Genomic DNA, 19,612 nt, shown 5'->3' with positions numbered 1-19,612 from the left:
CCATCGCTTTTACAAGCACACAGCAGCACTTTAATTATAGATCATATATCGCCTTCTTAAAAATAGTCTTTTTTTTTCAGATTTTTCAGGAAACACAAAAAATTGGACCATTTGCATCATTTTTTTTTCTTCAAAAAAAACAAAAAAACAACGACTTAGGCAAATTATTTTAAGAGAGTGACAATATGTAAATAAAGTCGACACATGAGCTTTTTCACTCATTAAGATAAATTATCTAGTGTAAAAATGCATGCAGCCAAAAATGTCCATAATGTCAAAATGTGACGGATTTTGACCTAAAAAAAAAAAGAAAAAAAAAAAAAAAAGAAAAAAAAAAAAGACACATCTTGACATGATTTGGGCAAATGTTGCATTAACATGCTCACGCACAGTGCTGTGTGAAAGTCTGTGCACTGCTCAATGTGATCAGGTCAGATCCTCAAACTATCTTGTAAAACTCATCAAGAATTTTACAAATCTGATCAGTTTTTACTTCTTCACAAATAGGTTGCACTACTAACCAAACACAGTATTAGCGACATCTCCATTAAAGGGACAGTGTGTAGAATTTTTCAATATTCAAATGAGTCTGTGATTCACTGTGATTGGGCGGTTCTCTGCTTCCCCCCTATTTTTGAAACACCCCTTTCGAGCTTCATCCATCTATGAAAACACCAAAAGAAAAGAGACTCCACCTATGCCTCGCAGTTAAACTCCACTTTGTGATTGATTTTCTCCATGAACAAAAATAGGCCCCAATATCTCCACAATTCAGTCCTACATAGTTTTCAATGTTTTCGGCAATTATATTCAAAATCTCTGATTTGCTTCGCAGGGTTTTTAACTCAGTTGCTCCCAATAACGTGTAAAATCGCTTTTTTTTTTATGTTTTAAGTGTCCCAAAGACGTATTTATACGTTTTTTGTTTTGTTTTGTTTTTTATGCTAAAGCATACAGAAGGCTTTGATGCAGCCTCTCAAGTGCAAAGAACGGTTGCAGAAATGGTAGTTATTACACAAACGGCCAGCAGGTGGCAGCAGAGTAAAGGATATCAACCAGGGCCATCTAGAAAAAAAGCTACATGAATTACAATTTTAAATAGATTTGTGAAAACTGATTAAACTTAGCTCTATTCTAATGCTAATTGCTGCAAAACGGAAACAGATGGAAACATACTTTTTTTCCTGATGAAAGAAGAGACTTTAATCTTCCTTTTGATAGGTTCCATGCTTTTATAGCAATTGAACACAATATTCTGTGGGCCTTGCAAAATCAATCAAAATTCAGTAAAACAGCCGGGAGCGAACGGGATTGCTTCTGTGAAAATGACTAAGAGTGAATGAGTTGTTAATATACAATCCAACAGAGCCAACATACCTAACAACATACCTTACACAAGCCATAACCACATCTAATCAAAACCAGCATAATAATCGCCGAGGTCATCAGTGCACATTCATCTTGTATAACCAAGTACGTTTAAGTATTTCTGACTGGTGCCACACTCGGTAAGGTAAGACCGCTCTGTCTCCAAATGCCAAGTGCGTTCCATGCCACAGTGGAAGGGGAGGGCTGAGCAGTGAGCTTTAGTTCTGTGGATGTGGGATACAGAGTAGGATCTTCAGCAGAAGCAGCAGACTTGGCAGATAAACTGACAAAAGTGAGGACATATGGAAGAGGATGACAGATTATGCCAAAATTATCTTTAAGGGATTGATTTTTACTTGTCTTTGTATTTCAGAGAAGCCCAAATCTATTTAATGTAGGACAACAGAGAAGCGGCGTCCACCTTTTTGTAATAACTCAAGCTGGAGATTTCACGGCTTTGATCCGAGGTACTGTTCAATTGTTTTCTTTTGCGCTCAACCAAGCTGCAACTTGGTTACGGACTTGTGGTTGTAATGCTGTCCTCAGTGACCAGAGGAAGACGAACAGGTGCATTCAAACGTACGGAGATGAACGTGTTGTGTGGCAATGCACTTTTTTGCCTCACAAGGATAGAGTGGCTCTACCCATAAAAAAAAAATAAAAAAAAAAAATAAATAAATACAAAAAGAACACGTGAGGAAACCTGCAGAGAAACATGCAGCAGTTTGGCCAAAAGTTCTGCAAGTGACAGACAGCAGGATATCAACACAAGGTAAGCAGCCTCTACATTTTGTATTCATTTATTCACAACAGCACGGGATTAAATTCATTTCTGCTCTGGAATTAAGATCACAGCAGCAGGCGGACTGTTATTATAGCATATATTAGATAACAGTGCACCTCGGTCACTCACTCATCATCATCATCTTGACGCTTAGCAACTAGAGCAGCGTGAGGCAGCCAGTGTGAAGTCGCTCACATACGTATCCACAAACTCAACTTGGTAATATACTTCAATAAAGTCATTTACTGAACTGATTAAGTGCTATGAATGAACAGGGAGAAAATACAATACAATGGTAAAAATCAAGGAGTGTAGTCCACTCCAGACTGATGAACTAAGCAGCCACAAAGGATCACGCTCCATATGGTGCATTTGAGACTTTCATAAGGTGCTATGATTTAACCAAATGATAGCCAAAGCAATGTGCTTGCAGCACTTGCACTGACCCAGTTCAAGTCCTGTCCTTAAGGGCACTGCAGCTTAATGGAGTAAAGTTTTGATGACGACGAAAGAATGCAATTCTCATGGAAGTCCACGACAGGTAGTCAGTGAATTAATCTTATAACACCAGTTTAGTCTACATTAACATAAATGACTTTTGGGTTGGTGTCCCAAACCTTCAATTTCATGCTTCCCTGACTTTTAATCTTGTGACCGTCCAATTATGACCAAACAGCAGACAAGTAATAACATTAGCCTAAATCCTTTATCTGGAACCGGGGGCAGAAATGTATGATTTCCTTCAGCCAATCAGCAGTGAAATAAAAAAACAAAACAAAACAAAAAAAACGTAATGAAATGCAACAATATCAGTGTAAGTATTATGATGAAAAGTATTGAATATTGGACAAGATTTAATTGATCATTTCTTCCTTTCTTAAAGCACTCGCATAAAGTATGTGTTTGACGTTATGGTGTCTTATCTTTTTTTCAAGCCCATTCTCACAAGGGAATCACACAGCCTCATCAGTGGCTCCAGCTTAATAGTTATGCCAGCTGTGAGAAACAGATGATACGTCACATAAAGTGGCAGCGCATTCGATTAGCTGGCTATTCCTGTACCTTGTTCAAAAGAAAAACATATTTCGTATCACTGAAGTGAAGGTAACTTTATTTTCCATTTGTATCACACGTTCCCATCTCGACTGGTGCTCCGGTATGCATCCATCTTCTGAGGACTTTATCAATTGCTATACAAACACAAATGTTGTTATTGAGGAAACCGCTCGGGAACGTATAGATCATTAAATCATCATCAACCATCCTATGTGGCCTGTGAGCTGAAGATGTTTAAACTCAAGTAACCATATTCGCTACATTAAAGGGCAAGTCAAACCAAACATGTAGTATAAACACGGCGTTCTTATTAATATTGTGTTTGTGGAATATGAATTGAGCAGCAAATCCACCCATTTTTAGCCATCTCATGGGCAGCCATTTTGTCACTTGCTGCCGACTGAAAATGGCACCGCAGTTGCACAGTGCTCAGGTTAACGACTCAGCTTGGGAGCATCACTTGGCCAAACTCAGAAAACAGGTGAGCTATGATTGGCCATTACCTGAGCCATGATCAACTATGATATAATTTGCAGTTGATAGCAAGTGACAAAATGGCCACCCCCTGAGATGGAATAAAAACGAGTGAATTTCCTGCTAGTTCATATTCCACAAACACAATATTAATCAGAATGCCATATTTAGACTAATGGGGGCACATATATAATCTAATATAACATTCTAAATAAATAAATAAATAAATATATATATATATATATATATATATATATATATATATATATATATATATATATATATATATATATATTGATTGACTTCCACTTTAAAGCATTGGAGGATGCTAAATATCTTTACAGTATATCCAGTTACTTTTTTGTACTTTCACTGCAAAATAATTGTTAATTGGTAATATTCAAATATAATATAAATTTTGTTATTGGATTTATCCCATCAAGGGTCAATTCAATAATAATGAGAATATTGGAGTGTCATTTGAGCAGAGATATTAAACTAGTTTCACTCACTAGAGCAAAGACTTCTATCAAGGCCCAACTGCTAACAAACGAAATGAAGGAAAGTGTCCATAGAGAGGACAGCGGTTCTCAAAGTGGGGATCCATAGTTTTTGGGGGTCTTCCAAATACTTTCAGATATATATCATTTTGTATCATTTTATAAAAAAGTCCCTACATTTTCCACCGGTGCAGTGGTTCTCAACCGCGGTCCTCGAGTACCCCTACCCAGCCTGTTTTCCATGTCACAGTCAACACAGGTGTTTCAAACGATCAGCTGATCAACAAGCTCTGCATGAAGCCTGATAACGATTCTCAGCTGTGTTGGCTGAGGGAGACATGGACAACAGGCTGGACAGGGGTACTCGAGGACCGGGGTTGAGAACCACTGCACTCGTGCATAAATAAAACAAACATACAAAAACGATTACTGACTGCTCACTGCTTTGGGCCAATTAAAAGCGCTGATTGTGCAAAAGTCGCAATACATGTATGTAGACACTTTTTAAAAAATGATACAACATAATTTATCTGAAAGTATTTGGAAGCAGAGTTGTACAGGTGAGCCAATATGACCGCTGCAAAATATTTATACCTAGGAGGCACATACCTCAGAATAACCTGCCAACAAATCACTGCTTTTGCAAAGTATTAACAATCAATCAATCAACTTTATTTATATAGCACCTTTCATACATTTAAAATGCAACTCAAAGTGCTGGACATCCATAATACAATAAAATAAAAGAAAGAAAAAGCCCCCCCATCCCCATGATCGTACCCACAGACACACCCAAAACCCAACAAACACATGAAAACCACAACATGGCGGGGCACAGAAGTACCCTGTAAGGAAAGGCACCCAGGAAGAGTTCATCCACAGTGAGATGGATGAAGACCAAGAATCCCTCTCACTGTGGAGGCTCCCCCATGAGAAAACACTGGAGCTAAAAATTTAATAACTACCAAATAAAAAGATTTAAACACTAAAAGAAAACAGTTAAACACGATAGAAAAAATAAATAAATAAAAAACAAAGCTACAAGACAATATAGATTAAAATAGTTAAATAAATAAAAGGGGATAAAAAAAATTTATAAGTAATAATAAAAATAATAATAATAATAATAATAATAATAATAATAATAATAATAACAATAACAATAATAAACATAAATAAATAAAATTAAATTAAAAAAGATCAATCAAATGCCAAACTAAAAAAATAAGTCTTAAGCCTCCTCTTAAAAACATCAATATTCTCTGCAGGCCATTCCATAGGTGAGGACCATAGTGGCTAAAGGCAGCTTCACCATGTGTCTTGGTCCTCACCTTTGGAATAGTTAAAAGGCCACTGCCAGAAGACCTCAGAAGCCGCGAGGGGTAATAGGGTAAAAGCAAATCAGATAAATAAGATGGGCCGAGGCCGTTAAGACATTTAAAAACTAATAAAAGCACCTTAAAATCAATCCTGAAACGCACGGGGAGCCAATGCAGCGATTTTAAAACTGGTGTAATGTGCTCCCGCCCTCCAGTCCCCGTCAGCACACGTGCAGCTGAGTTCTGAAGGAGCTGTAGGACTGAAATATTCTTTTTGGAAAGACCAGAGAGCAGGGAATTACAATAATCTAAACGACAAGAAATAAAAGCATGCATCAGCACCTCCGTGTTGGCCTGTGAGAGAAACGGGCGGACTCTGGCAATATTCTTAAGATGGTAAAAACCGATCTTGGCTACATTTTTAATATGAGGATTAAAAGTAAGCTCAGAGTCAAAAATGCCGCCCAAATTCTTTACACATTGCGTGGGTTTAAAATCTTGTAGTTTAGGTAAAAGTTTCTCTCTCTGACCTTCAGGACTGATGACTAAAACCTCTGTTTTGTCCTGGTTGAGCTGCAGGAAATTTTCTGCCATCCATGACTTAATGTCTAAAATACAATTTAAAAGGGTATCAATAGGCCCCATGTCATCAGGTGACACGGCGATATACAGCTGTGTATCGTCAGCGTAACTGTGGAAGTTGACGCCGTGTCTCCTGATGACTTCCCCAAGGGGAAGCATGTAAAGATTAAAAAGTAATGGGCCTAAGATTGAACCTTGGGGAACCCCACATTTAATTTCATGGGTTCCAGAGGAACATGTATCCATACTTACAAAGAAATATCGGTGTGAGATAGGAATAAAACCAGTTAAAAACTGTACCAGAGATGCCCACCAGGCTTCTAAGTCTGTTTAATAAAATGTGGTGATCTACTGTATCAAAGGCAGCACTTAAATCCAGTAGCACCAAGACTGTAAGCTTTTTCATGTCTTCATTACACCTGATATCATTTAAAATCTTTAAAAGGGCAGTCTCGGTACTGTGGTTCATCCTAAAACCAGACTGATATTTCTCTAAAATATTATTTGTATCTAAAAATGAATTTAATTGAATAAAATTTTTTTTTTCTAAAATCTTACTTAAAAAGGGTAAGTTGGATATAGGTCGATAACTATTAAAACTGCTGGGGTCCAGATTGCTTTTCTTCAGAAGGGGCTTCACCACCGCCGTTTTAAAGGCGGCAGGAAAGACACCCGTCTGAAGAGAGCAATTGACTATATTTAAAATCTGTTCCTCAAAAAATCCATAAAATGTCTTAAAAAGTGATGTGGGAATCGGATCTAAAAGGCAGGTTGTTGGGTTGACCTGGGAGAAAACTCGACCAAGTGTCCTTGCATCAACCAGGGTAAAACTTTCCAGTGTTTCCTCAGGTAAAAGTGACTGTCCATATTTATTAAAAGTTATATTTTGATCAACTAAAAGACTGGACCTAATGCCATCAATTTTACTTCTGAAGTGGTCTGCAAAGCCATCACAGAGAGTGTTTGATGGAGTCTGTGATGGCTTTTTAAAATTAGGATTGGTTAAAAGATCGAAAGTGGAGAAAAGAAATTTAGGATCTTTTGAATGACCTGCGATTAAATTTGAGAAATAAGATATTCTTGCCTGTTTGACTGTTTTATTGTAGGATTTAAGTTGTTCACGTAATATTTCATAATGTATTGAAAGTTTAGTTTTTCTCCACCTCCTTTCAGCACACCTGCATTTTCGTTTTGATTTTTTAATCTCGTCATTTCTCCACGGGGGAATAGTCTTTAATTTTATAGTTTTGGTTAAAAGTGGAGCTACTTCATCCAAAGTTGTTCTTAAGTTCTTATTAAAATTATCAACAATAAAATCACATGAAGCAGGTAGAAAGTCTGCAGGGATTCTCTTAAGATTCTCAATAAAATTTGCAGCCACCTCAGAAGTTAAGTAGCGTTTCCTCACTGTTCTCACCGGGGCATCCTGATGATTAAAACTGGCGATGTTAAAAAATACACAATAGTGGTCGGACACAGCCAGGTCAACAACAGAGGACACACCAATGGACAGGCCATAGGTTATGACCAAGTCCAAAGTGTGTCCTCTGTTGTGAGTCGGCTGTGTGACATGCTGTTTAAAATCAAGACAGTTTAAAAGGTTTAAAAATTCTCTGGACAATGGGTCCGAGATATTATCAACGTGGACATTAAAATCGCCAGTTACTAAAATTCGATTATAAGTAGTAAGTAAAATCGATAGGAACTCTGAAAACTCACTAATAAAAGAAGGAGAATGATGGGGAGGTCTATAAACTAAAACACAGAGAATAGGAGGATCGCTACAAACAAAAGCATGATACTCAAATGATAGATAAGTATTAAAAGTAACTTCCCTTGAAGCTAAAGTGACTTTAAAAATGGATGCAGTCCCACCTCCACGTTTACCATCCCTGTTAGAAAATAAAAAGTTAAAATTGGATGGGCAAGCCTCGGTGAGAACTGGGGCATCTGTGCCGAGCCATGTCTGATAGAAGAATACCTTCTAGGTTGTTGTCTAAGATCAGGTCATTTATAATAAAAGTTTTGTTTAAAAGAGAGCGCACGTTCAGCACAGCCAATTTAATGTTTGTGCCGAATGTGCGCTCATAGTCACAATTAAAAGAAGTGTTAACATATAAAAGATTATTAATGTTAAAACAGTTTTGTTTGTGTGTGGGGGGAAAGCGTCTGCCTGTGATAGTAGAAATTGGGAAACTGTTATCTGTATGCATTCTAACTGTAGTGACTGTACGAATTGTAGGAATTGGATACAGAACTTCAGACACCGAGGGGGCAGTTAGTCATTGACGAAACACATGTAATGAATAAAGAATGTTCTCGGCTAATTTCCGAGCACCGAGTATTGAGGGGTGAATACCATCATTTCTAAAATAAGATGCCCGCTCCCAAAACAAATTAAAATGATCAATAAAAGACATATTATAAAAACAGCATTCAGACTGTAGCCAAGAATGGAGGCTCAAAAGTCGGCTAAAGCGCTCACTTCCTCGGCCCAGAGTAGGAATCGGACCCGAAATAAAAACATGTTTCCCACCGTCTTTAATGGCGTCCAACAAAGCAATAAAATCTTGCTTTAGAAGTTCGGACTGACGGAGAGAAGTGTCGTTGGATCCAACATGTATTAGGATGTTCCGAACATAAGGAAATTTAGCCAACAAGCTAGGAAAGCGCTCGAAAATATTGCGAACTCTGGCACCAGGGTAACAGCGCGTGATGGTGGATTCCGCTCTCAAGTTCCTCACGATCGAATCTCCGATGATGAGAGTGGTCGGAGGTGCTGTGACACGAGCCATGGACGTGGGACTCACCGGTCGCGTTCCCCGAGTAGTTACGGCAGCCTTGGTCACGGCGGGGGTAGCCTTAGTCACGGCGGATCCGGCTGCTGACGGCGAGCACGGACGCCGCGGACGGCCTTGCGCTGGACGGGCTCCGGGAGAGCGCGGCTTATTTCCCCTCCGGTTGCGGCTACCCTTGGTCACGGCGGGTGTAGCCTTGGTCACTGCGGATCCGGCTGCCGACGGCGAACACGGAGACCGCGGACGGCCTTGCGCTGGACGGGCTCCGGGAGAGCGCGGCTGATTCCCCTCTGGTCCCGGCTCCCCGACCCATGATGGCGGTCAAGCGGCGGGAAGTCCTCCTCATGGAAGACCCCCAAACGGTTAGAGAGCTGGATATCGCGTGGATTCAACGGATCGGGAAGAGGAGGCGATATCCTCGACCTGTTATTATGGGCAGTTTGCCAGTCGGAGTGGGGAGTGGAGGACTGGATGTTAGGACTCGGAGTGAGAGAAACACGCCCTACTCTTTTAGGTTTGGCCCCAAGCTCGTTCCAACGGCCGTCTTCCACAGGTTGGACGGGCACTGTGGAGTCCAATTCGATGCCAGGTGCAGCAGAAGAGGCTGCACCAAGTATAACCATGGAGTCGAGGAACCTCTCATCGTCACGGATTTTATGGAGCGTTTAGATCCGTTCCTGAAGCTCGACAATGGTCTGGGACAGGTGGATGCAGTGGTCGCAAGTCGTCGGTGGGGTAAGTGCAGACATATTCGTCTTGAACGGCGTGGGGGGGTGTCACCACGCGGTCCGTTTTAGGGGAACAATGCAGTCGCCTTGTGCAGTCTCTAGTGTCTTCTTGAAACTTTCCAAAGTTCACACTTTTCCAACAAAGTCACGGAGGAATAGTGGCGTTCAAAAAACACACCAGCGTTCACTCAGCCGGACGTGACGTTAGCGAGTCCAGCGAGATTTGCAGCGGTCAATATGGGTAACAGAGACCTTGTCGTTGGTAATGCTCAATGTAATGAAATCCGCTTTCGCCTTCATGGAAAACAGTGATAATGATCCCGCAGTTGTCGGTTTCTTAGCAGGAATTAAAGTCGCTCGTCATTTTGTTTTTTTTAAATAGGGCTAGAGAGGTTGGAAATGTCACTAAATATAGCAACCATATTGAGTGGCAACTGATTTATAATCTGACAACAGTGACAGCGCTTTTGTAAACCAGCTCGTCGGAAAACAGTGAATGTCAGCTAGCAACGATGGATAAATAGTTCCATTCTATTACATAATAGTTGAAGTGGTCAAAAATAATTACATCATTGCCGTCACCAATCAGTGCTGGAGCCTATCCCAGCTGTCTTCGGGCAGTAGGCGGGGTACATCCTGAACTGGTCACCAGCCAATGGCAGGGCAGTAAGCTGTACCTGGACCCCAAAATTTGGAGAAACCCTGAGTTAGAAGGCCACTTCTTGATTCATGAGCGTTGACGAGCAAATTGACTCTCCAACGGCTGAAGCCTCTCTAGAATGTTCTTAAGTGCTCTAAATGATTTGGTTGCATAAAAAGAAAGTAAGAAACAGTCTCAATTTAAAGTATTAAGTGAAATTAAAGAAACATTCATCTAATAAATTAATCTTAATTAAATCTGTGGCTACCCCTTTACTTCCTAATGAAAGGTAGACAGCCCTTGTCATGTGTCATGATTCAATCCAATCTGTTCGGATTTGTCTGGGTTGGACCCCGGTATGCAGCGATGGCGACAAGTGGTAAAAAATCAGTAACAGTTTATTTTCTAAGGTCAGGTAAAAACAAAAATACTCTAGAGGCAGGCAATCAGAGGGTGGGCTGGCTGGAGAATCTTCACAAAGAAAACTATAACAAAACAAAGTTCCAAGGCAAACGGGTTACAAAAACTTTGTGGTAACATCAGGTTATACGCCAAAAACTATTAATGGGAAATTTCTGTGACGCTAATACATGAGATGGAATTCTCTGGCAAGATCCTAGGTGCAGATCAGGCTTCTTATGGAGAGGGTTGATTAGCTCATTGAGCCCAGGTGTGTTCCGTCAACTACCAGCCACACCCACCTGCCTGACCTGCCAGTGTCAAAGATGGTGGAGCATGGATGTGATGGAGGACCCAAATGCGACGAAGCAAGGCAAGGAGGCAGAGGTGAAGTCAAAAAGGGATTTAATAGAACGAAAACAAGGAGGTAAACGAGGTACTAGTCAGAAACAACAACAACAAACAAACAAACTCCAGGAAGGTAAACTTGGGAGGAACTACAGGGCAAAAATACGGCAGCAATTCAGGAGAAACTAATAATGAATCAACACTGACAGAGGAGAGACAAGAGACTAAATACACACACACACACACACACACACACTAATTGACACGAGACACAGCTGGGCAAGACAAGTGGCAAAGGGTGCTGATTGGTTGACACAAGAGGAGGGGTAGGCAAACACAGGTAGACATAATCAGTTTTTACGAAACGGGGGAAGCCCACATGGACAATATGACAAAACACAGATCATGACAAGAACTTAAAGAAACATGAGGACAAAATCAAACTAAACCAAAATTAAACTCAAGCATGACAAAAGTGACAAAATCAACCCAAACCCAACCCAAACCATGACACCAAGGAGTTTTTGTCTGGTTTGGTTTATGCGTTTATGGCAACCTTCTTTACTGCATCTACCTTCAACTTTTATAATGCTGCAATTATTCTTGTTATGATTATTACACTGACGTTTGCTGAGAATTTACTCAATGACTTCATATTGAGAAAGGAGAAAGCAAAGACATGCCATGCACAAAAAAACAATCATGACACATTCCACTTTATCATATACAATACAGTCTTGGTAAACATTCAGTCCATTTTTTTTTTTTTTTTTTGCATAGAGATTTTTGCATATACTGTATACAAAGTGTATTTTGTGTTTTTTCTTTTGTGATTCATTTTGTAATCATACTTCCTGTGTTTGTGTACTATATATATATAAAACAGACTGAAATCACACTTCAAATCTAATGCTGCATTCGAGGATGGTCGGAAGTCGGATATGTCTGAGTTGGTTTTTCCCAGTTCCGACCTGAAAGCATTCAAGGCGAAAGTAAAATACCAAAATGGTGGATAGTGGTAAATTGTTTTTATTTTGGTTCTTAAAACTCATTTTGACCTGCAGCAAACTTACGTTCTCGTAATTTTGCTTAATTTATTGTTTTTTATCTTATTTCATAAGCATTCCATACAGTTCAGTAGTTCACTGTATAATTTCATGCAGGGAGAGAGCGGCATACTGTCACGTTCGTTGCGTTACGTGAAGTTATGTCGAGTATTTATGAATGAAGAAAGCTATCCAGTTTTATACTAAAAAAAAGAGTAAATTGTGTTTTACCATTCACTGTCTGTGTTTCCAAAGGGGTCGCCATTGTAGCATGATGTCACTTATAATCCGTCAGTGAAGTCGGGGTCCTTTTTTTTCCCCCAACTTCGCAACTGGAATTTCCGAGTTCAAGGGGGCATTCCCGTACACACTTCCTGGTTTGAACTTGGAAAAGTCCGACTTCCGACCATCTTCGAATACAGTATAAGTATTGTGTTTGTTAAATCTGTCCATTGTTGCATCTCCTGAGGGGCAAAGTCTCCCCGTTCATGAAACCTAATGATGCCACTGTCCCATTATTAACATAGGTTTAATTGATGCCATCATAAGTCAAGTGATTAAAATGAATTCCTACAGTCACACTTTCTATCCAGATCCTCAAAAGCTTCTACTGGGTTTGGGGACTTCTAACTATATCCACCCTTACTATTCTACTGTATCAAAATCAGGAATATCATCGCTTGACCAAACATAGAAGAGAATTATCTGCGGTAGTTGACCAAGACCAATAACTCGTTTACATGGAGGACGTAAACACCAGTGAACAAACAAACACTTAACGTGTATTGATTGATTGTTTCGGTTTGTAATGTTGAGTTTTAATACATCATGATGAATTACCTCATGAAGGGTTAAATTGCTTTTCTTTTCAGAGAGCTTTCAGTCTGCATTGGACGGAGCCCAGCCTGTCGTGTATGTGTCAATCTGACTGCGTGGAAGCCGCGTGGCCGTCCTCGCTGAGGCATGAACGTGGGAAGAGCCCACCAACACAGTTTCCTATCAAGTGACGAAGAAGGCCTGAGACTGACCAGCATGCCGGCCGTGGGGAGCTTCGGCAATGGCAAGATCCACACCAGGCGTCAAAGGCACGGCCGCTTCGTCAGCAAGTCGGGCCAGTGCAACATTCACTTCTCAAACATGGACGACAAGTCCAGTCGCTACATTTCCGACATGTTCACCACTTGCGTGGACATACGCTGGCGCTACATGTTCCTGGTCTTCAGCCTGGTGTTTGTGGTGTCCTGGCTAATGTTCGGCCTGGCCTTCTGGGTCATCGGCCTCCTGCACGGCGACATGGAGCGCCGCGCCGACGATGACGCTTTCGTACCGTGCGTCACGCAGGTGAACACCTTCGTGGCCGCGTTCCTGTTCTCGATTGAGACTCAGACGACCATCGGGTACGGCGCGCGATGTGTGACAGAGGAATGTCCCGCCGCCGTCTTCATGGTGGTCTTCCAGTCGATCGTGGGCTGCGTCATCGACGCCTTCATGATCGGCGCCATCATGGCCAAGATGGCGAGGCCGAAGAAGCGAGCGGAGACGCTCCTGTTCAGCCGGAACGCGGTCATCGCCATGCGTGACGGAAAGTTGTGCCTCATGTTTAGGGTGGCCAATCTAAGAAAGAGCCACATCGTGGAGGCTCACGTCCGAGCCCAGATGGTCAAGCCTCGTTACACGGAGGAAGGCGAGTACATCCCTCTGGATCAGATCGACATGAACGTCGGCTACGACAGAGGCACCGACCGCCTCTTCCTGGTGGCGCCCATCACCGTCATCCACGAGATCGACGAGGAAAGTCCCCTGTTTGGCATCAGCAAACAAGATCTGGAGACGTCGGACTTTGAGATTGTCATCATACTCGAAGGTCTGGTGGAGGCCACCGCCATGACCACGCAGGCGCGCAGTTCCTACCTGTCGTCGGAGGTGCTTTGGGGTCACCGCTTTGAGCCCCTCATCTTCGAGGAGAAGAGTCAGTACAGGATAGATTATGCCTACTTTCACAAGACCTTCGAGGTGCCGTCCACACCGAGGTGCAGTGCCAGGGACATGGAGGACAGGAAGTTCACGACGTCAGGCGCTAACTCCTTCTGCTACGAGAACGAGCTGGCGTTCATCAGTCGGGACGAGGAGGAGGAGGCAGACTTTGACAAAGACGAAGACAGGCAGTGTTCTACGGCCCTGCTGGACGAGCGCAGCAGCTCGGGACGTGATCGGAAATCATCCAGTATAGAATCGGAGATTTGAATGAGATGTTTTGAGAACTTCAGTGGATTGTTTTGACTTCAGATGGAGAAAAATACCACAAAGACTATTTATAGCATTGTTGTGTGCATGAATGCAAGCTTGTAGGAATGGAAAAGTCAGAGAATTTCAAGAGTGGAGAACTTTCCATTGGAATTAATGGAAATTTATGCGTATAAATAAGTTACTTACAAAAGTGCAGGTTGGAACGTAAAGGAATACTTCACTTATTTAACCCATTATAGCATTAAAAAGTTAATATTTTGTCTATAATTAATTTGATACTTTCATTATTTTTCACATACAATTAGTACCTTTAAAAACACATTTTGCAACTTGCTGTCGACTGAAAATGACATCACAAGGGCTCAGGTAACCAATCACAGCTCAGCTTGTTTTCTAGGTTTGGTCATGTGACATTCACAAGCTGTTATTTTCTAGGTTTGGTCATGTGGCATTCACAAGCTGAGCTGTGATTGGTTAACTGAGCCCTTGTGATGTCATTTTCAGTCAACAGCAAGTAGAAAACTGTGTTTTTAAAGGTACTAACTGTACATGAAAAATAATGAAAATAAATTTATTATAGGCAAAATATTAATGTTTGACTGCCAAAAATGGCTAAATAAGTAAAGTATCCCTTTAATAGGAAAACTAAATATAGTTATGGAAAACATATTTAAACATAAATGTGACTAAAACAACCCAATTTCGTGATTGCATTCAGAACGAAACCCTGCTGCGGAGAGAACAATCCTGAAAGGGGAAGTCAACCCAAAACATTTTTTTTTTTTTTTTTTTTTTTTTTTTCTTGACAAGATGTTCTATGTAGCCCTACTAGTCTAAATTTTGTGTTTTGGTTACTATTGCATTAGTGCAATATGAGTTAACCAGCAAAACTCAGCAGTTTTTAAAGGTGGCGGCCATTTTGCCACTTGCTGTCGACTGAAGATGACATCACAGTTGCTCAGGTCTCAGGTGACAAGCTGAGCTGTGATTGGTCGTTACCTGAGACCTGAGCAACTGTGATGTCATCTTCAGTCGACAGCAAGTGGCAAAATGGCCGCCCCGAGATGGATAAAAATGGCTGGATTTTGCTTCATAAATCATAACCCACAAATATAATATTAATAATCAGAATGTCATGTTTACACTAGTGAGGTCACATATAACATATTTCAAGAAATGCTTAAGATTGACTTCCTTTTTAAGTGTTTTTTTTTAATAGAACTCCTCAACTCACTTCAACATAGTTCCTTTGCGTCAAGATGCCAAAAGATGGTGCCAAAGTACAGTACTGTAATACCTTTATTGCTGTGGTCTGAGCACAAAACAATGACTAGCATAGGTGAATTTGTGAAGACCAAACAGTGACTGTGCAGGGCTTACGGCAATTGTAAAATTCCCATGGAAATTTACCTGAAATTTTCTAGCCCTTTGAACCTTCAATAATTTAGTATTAAAATCACGCACACGCACCATCGCGTACAGCGTACACTTGTGGTTGGCCCTTTTGCACAACACTGGACGCAACATTAGGTAAACCTGAACAATCATACTTAGAGGTGGCCTAATACTTGGCCGCTTTCATATACTGTAGCTATATAACCAAAATATAGCCACTGTAATATAGCAATATAGCAGGCTAGCAAAGCCTGCTATGCTAGCCTAAACACGACCAAGCAGAGACCTATGTTTAATGTTTGTTACATGAAATCATATTAATTTATTCCCAGCAGGTTTGTCTCTTCATTTTGTTACATTACTTTTGACTGCACTGCTTCAAGTGTGTTTATATGGATGTTAGTTTTGTTGTTGTTGTTGTTTTTTTGTCCAATTAGATTTCAGCCACTATGTTCTGCCGTCTCAATCTAATCTCCCCAGGGCCTTCAAAATCAGTACTGTCGGCACTGAAATGGTATTATATGTCTGTAGCGATCAGCGTCTTTAGTGAGTATTATTTAATTTTATTTAAATGTTTAAATGTTTCTGTATTGATTTAGCTGTAAAGTGTTCATTCTGATCTGTTTTTTAGTTGGGTAAGTCCCTACTGAAAGTCCAGATAGCAAATACTGTACATGGCTCACCATTGCTGACTCCTAATGCCCATCATGGAAAAAAAAATAATACCTCTGTGACATTGTCATTCAAAATGTTTTCTTTGTTAGGTTAGATATTGTGCTTGTTGGATTGTTCAGGCGTACCTAATGTTACTAGTTTGTATACATACAGAAAAGACAATATCAATGCAGGGTGGATATAACTATGGCAGATGCATGGCAAGGTAGAGTGTTTCAAAAAATAAATGGAACTACATACTGTAAGTTAATTCCTGTCCTTTATGCATAGTAACTGAGCAAATAATCCATTGCCTAATCATTACTGTCGATACATTGTAGCAGATTTCATTGTGGCTGTGGGAGAAGCAAATAAATATTTATGCTCCATTTTCTTGACTGAAAGCCATTATGTTCCTGGAAAATGTCGCCTATTCATGTGAACGGTGGTTGGAGTAGAAGATACAGCAGAGTAGCAGCATGTTATGCGTTATTCCGTCGTTCGCATCAGCTCTGAACCAAAAGAGTGAGAGTGTAAAAGTGTTTTGTTTTTTGTTACAACTGCATATCTGTAGCTTGCCTATACATTGAATGCATGTTGTTGAGGCACAATGGACTTATTTGAATGACAAATGTTGGTCCTCTTTGCAGCTTTAAGGTACCGTTATATTAAAAAAATAAAAATAGATAGAAAGGTACAAACAGCTGCAAGCAAAAGCCATAAGAGACAAGCAAGCAATGAGAGTGCAACCGGACACAAAAATGGAAACCTGTAAGGTACATCACATTGTGAGCAGTGACCTTTTCATTTAATAGGGAGGCTCAAAAAACATGTACTTTACAACACTACTTTTAGCAATTATCTCAGGTAGTGTGGACTTTTGCTTACCATAGTGGATACAAACCACATATAGAAGCAATGATTGTTATGCTAATATTTGCTTAATTCTGTATATTGAACTCCAGGGCTGGACTGGCCCACTGGTATAGAAGGTAGACACCCGATGGGCCGGCCTCTTTTGCGGCCGATGTAGTGCTTTTTCATTATTATTTTCCTACATTTTACCCCAAGAGACTGGCCCACAATTTAGAGGGACCAGTCTGTTAACCCATTTCGAAATATAGATGGCAAACTGAAACATCATCAATAAATATCAGTGGCAGAACTACATGTTAGACCAGAGTTGGGCCAGTGAGCCTACGTCAAAATGCCAGGTTTTGTTTTGTGCCAGTCCAGCCCTGTTGAACTCTGAAATGATTTGTCATTTTCACAGAATAGTTGTAAGAACCATTTCAAAGATGAGACAAATGACAGTATGCAAATTTAAAAGCCTTCTAGAGTGAATGAGATAATGTATAAAGAATTATTCAAATATAGGCAACTAATAAAAGTTCAAAGGTCCCCCCACCCCCTCCTTTCTTCCATGCGAGTTGTGGTCTGTGTGCACCTGAATGCCATTTTAGCACAGCTGTGCACATTTGCATTTGGAGCTTGCTGTCTTGTGCTGAAAATAGAAAAGGTTTTCTTTGGAAAATGAATGCTTTTGCCATTTTTGCCAAAAGGCAGAATCCAGTACGCAAAGACAATGATTACATTAGTTAGGTCTGTACTGTAAATAAACATGCTTGTTTTTTGTTGTTGCTTTTTTGTTTCTGGTCATTGACTGTTAACACCGGTGATTATAGGAATTACATTCTTAAGGAATTGAACTCAAACATTAACTTGCCCTCAAGTTGAAACCATGTTAGGGCCTTGACTAAAAGAAGAATATGGCAAGTGAAGCCATTGGTTTTGTTTTGACCTCATAGGGTGCAGACAAACAGGCAAGAGACTTGTACAGTATCTGACTGAGGTCAAAGGTTTTTTCTTTCAGTCTTATGCAACCCTTCAGAAACATCTTTGCTATGGACACACTACACTTGGAAGAGCTGCGTCAGTTCACTAACCTGTGACCTTAATAGCAGCCCTGAATGTAAGAGTAAATAACTGACTACTGTAATCTAATATGTGGTGAGTATTCCTATTTTAAACTATTACCTTTTAACAAAAGTGATAGTAGAGAGGTCTCTACACCTAAACGTTGAGGTACAGCATGTTATTAGGAGAATGTAATTCATTGGGAATACCGGCTACCTACTTTCGGGACTAATTCATGTTATTGCTCTAAGTTATGTGTTTTATTTGTATGAACTCAAATTTCGAAGACAATATTTATTTACATAAAAATCTCTCAGAAACTCATGGCTAAAAGCTGTTGTGTGGTTGGATGTTCTAACCTTAACATGATGGAAACTAAATGATCATTCCATGTTTTTCCCCTGGATGTCGGAGAAAATGTGTAACATCAGTTAAAGAGTGGAACTGGACGGTTTGAAATTTAGGCTAATCAATGCATTGGAGTGAGCACTTCCTAAGTTTAGAGGGCGATAATATAAAGAAAGTATAATATAAATCCCCCTCTGCTCTCCTCAGAGTGACATTTTCTTGACCATTTTTTTCTCAGCAACAGTGGGGCATCAGGGTTAACTACATTAAATAAACATTTGATAGCATTTTGATATCACAATAATCCTCACAAATCAAATTGCAACAATCCAATGTCCAATGCTTTTCAATGAGCGCAGAGTAATGATGGGAAAATGAAGCTTCATGAAACACTTGCAATATTCTTTGATTCCTCGACTGGGCTCTTGGTTTAAAGATTAAGGCAAGTGCAATGGAAATAAATAAAATTTCCATAAATCAAGAGTGCCATCTAGTGGAGTAAAAAAAATATAAGTGTTTCATGAAGCTTCGTTTGTCCATCACTAGCGCAGTTTGTTTTCCCCGAGTAAGACCACCATTTTGACTTACGTAATTAAGCTCAAATTGTCCATAAGGAATTTGATCCAGCTAAATCCAGAATGTGCCTCCCCAAGGATTAGTTAGCAGTCTTGGTTGCTGGTTCTTGGACAAGGACAAACTGTGCTGTCGTAGGCTCTATGTAGAATCTTGTTTAATCTGTCACTCAAGATTTAATTTTTAAGGGTTTTTATTTTGGGCTTCTGTAACACACAAAATAGAATATTTTATTCATGTTTGCTCTACGCCACTGTTTTTATGGAGGTAAATATGGTGCAAAAAAAAAAAATTGTACCTGTAGAAAAAAGTATACATTTGTATCTGTAAAAGTCGTGATTTGCACCTGTAAGAAAATTGTACCTGTACAAAAAAAGGGTACGTAAAAAAAATTGTACTTGTAAAAAAGAAAATGTGTACTAAAAAAAAAAAAAGT

General features: G+C 40.1%; 1 protein-coding gene across 4 annotated transcripts; it reads left to right on the top strand.

The window, feature by feature from the left end:
• Positions 1 to 1,573: 1,573 nt before the first annotated feature.
• Positions 1,574 to 14,578, top strand: kcnj12b (potassium inwardly rectifying channel subfamily J member 12b). 4 transcript variants are annotated; one of them, XM_077502648.1, is made up of 3 exons: positions 1,574 to 1,660; positions 1,742 to 2,140; positions 12,915 to 14,578. In XM_077502648.1, the coding sequence occupies exon 3, from the start codon at positions 13,006 to 13,008 to the stop codon at positions 14,284 to 14,286; it is 1,281 nt and encodes a 426-aa protein (XP_077358774.1). In that variant the 5' UTR covers positions 1,574 to 1,660; positions 1,742 to 2,140; positions 12,915 to 13,005; the 3' UTR covers positions 14,287 to 14,578. The 4 variants fall into 4 exon arrangements, with proteins under 4 accessions (XP_077358774.1, XP_077358766.1, XP_077358782.1 ...); XM_077502640.1 differs by having other exon boundaries at positions 1,599 to 1,835; positions 1,915 to 2,140; XM_077502656.1 differs by lacking the exons at positions 1,574 to 1,660; positions 1,742 to 2,140 and adding an exon at positions 6,514 to 9,616.
• Positions 14,579 to 19,612: the final 5,034 nt, after the last annotated feature.

The sequence above is a fragment of the Festucalex cinctus genome, chromosome 1, assembly GCF_051991245.1.
Source record: "Festucalex cinctus isolate MCC-2025b chromosome 1, RoL_Fcin_1.0, whole genome shotgun sequence".
Classification (NCBI taxonomy): domain Eukaryota; kingdom Metazoa; phylum Chordata; class Actinopteri; order Syngnathiformes; family Syngnathidae; genus Festucalex; species Festucalex cinctus.
This window is presented reverse-complemented; position numbering and strand designations above follow the sequence as displayed.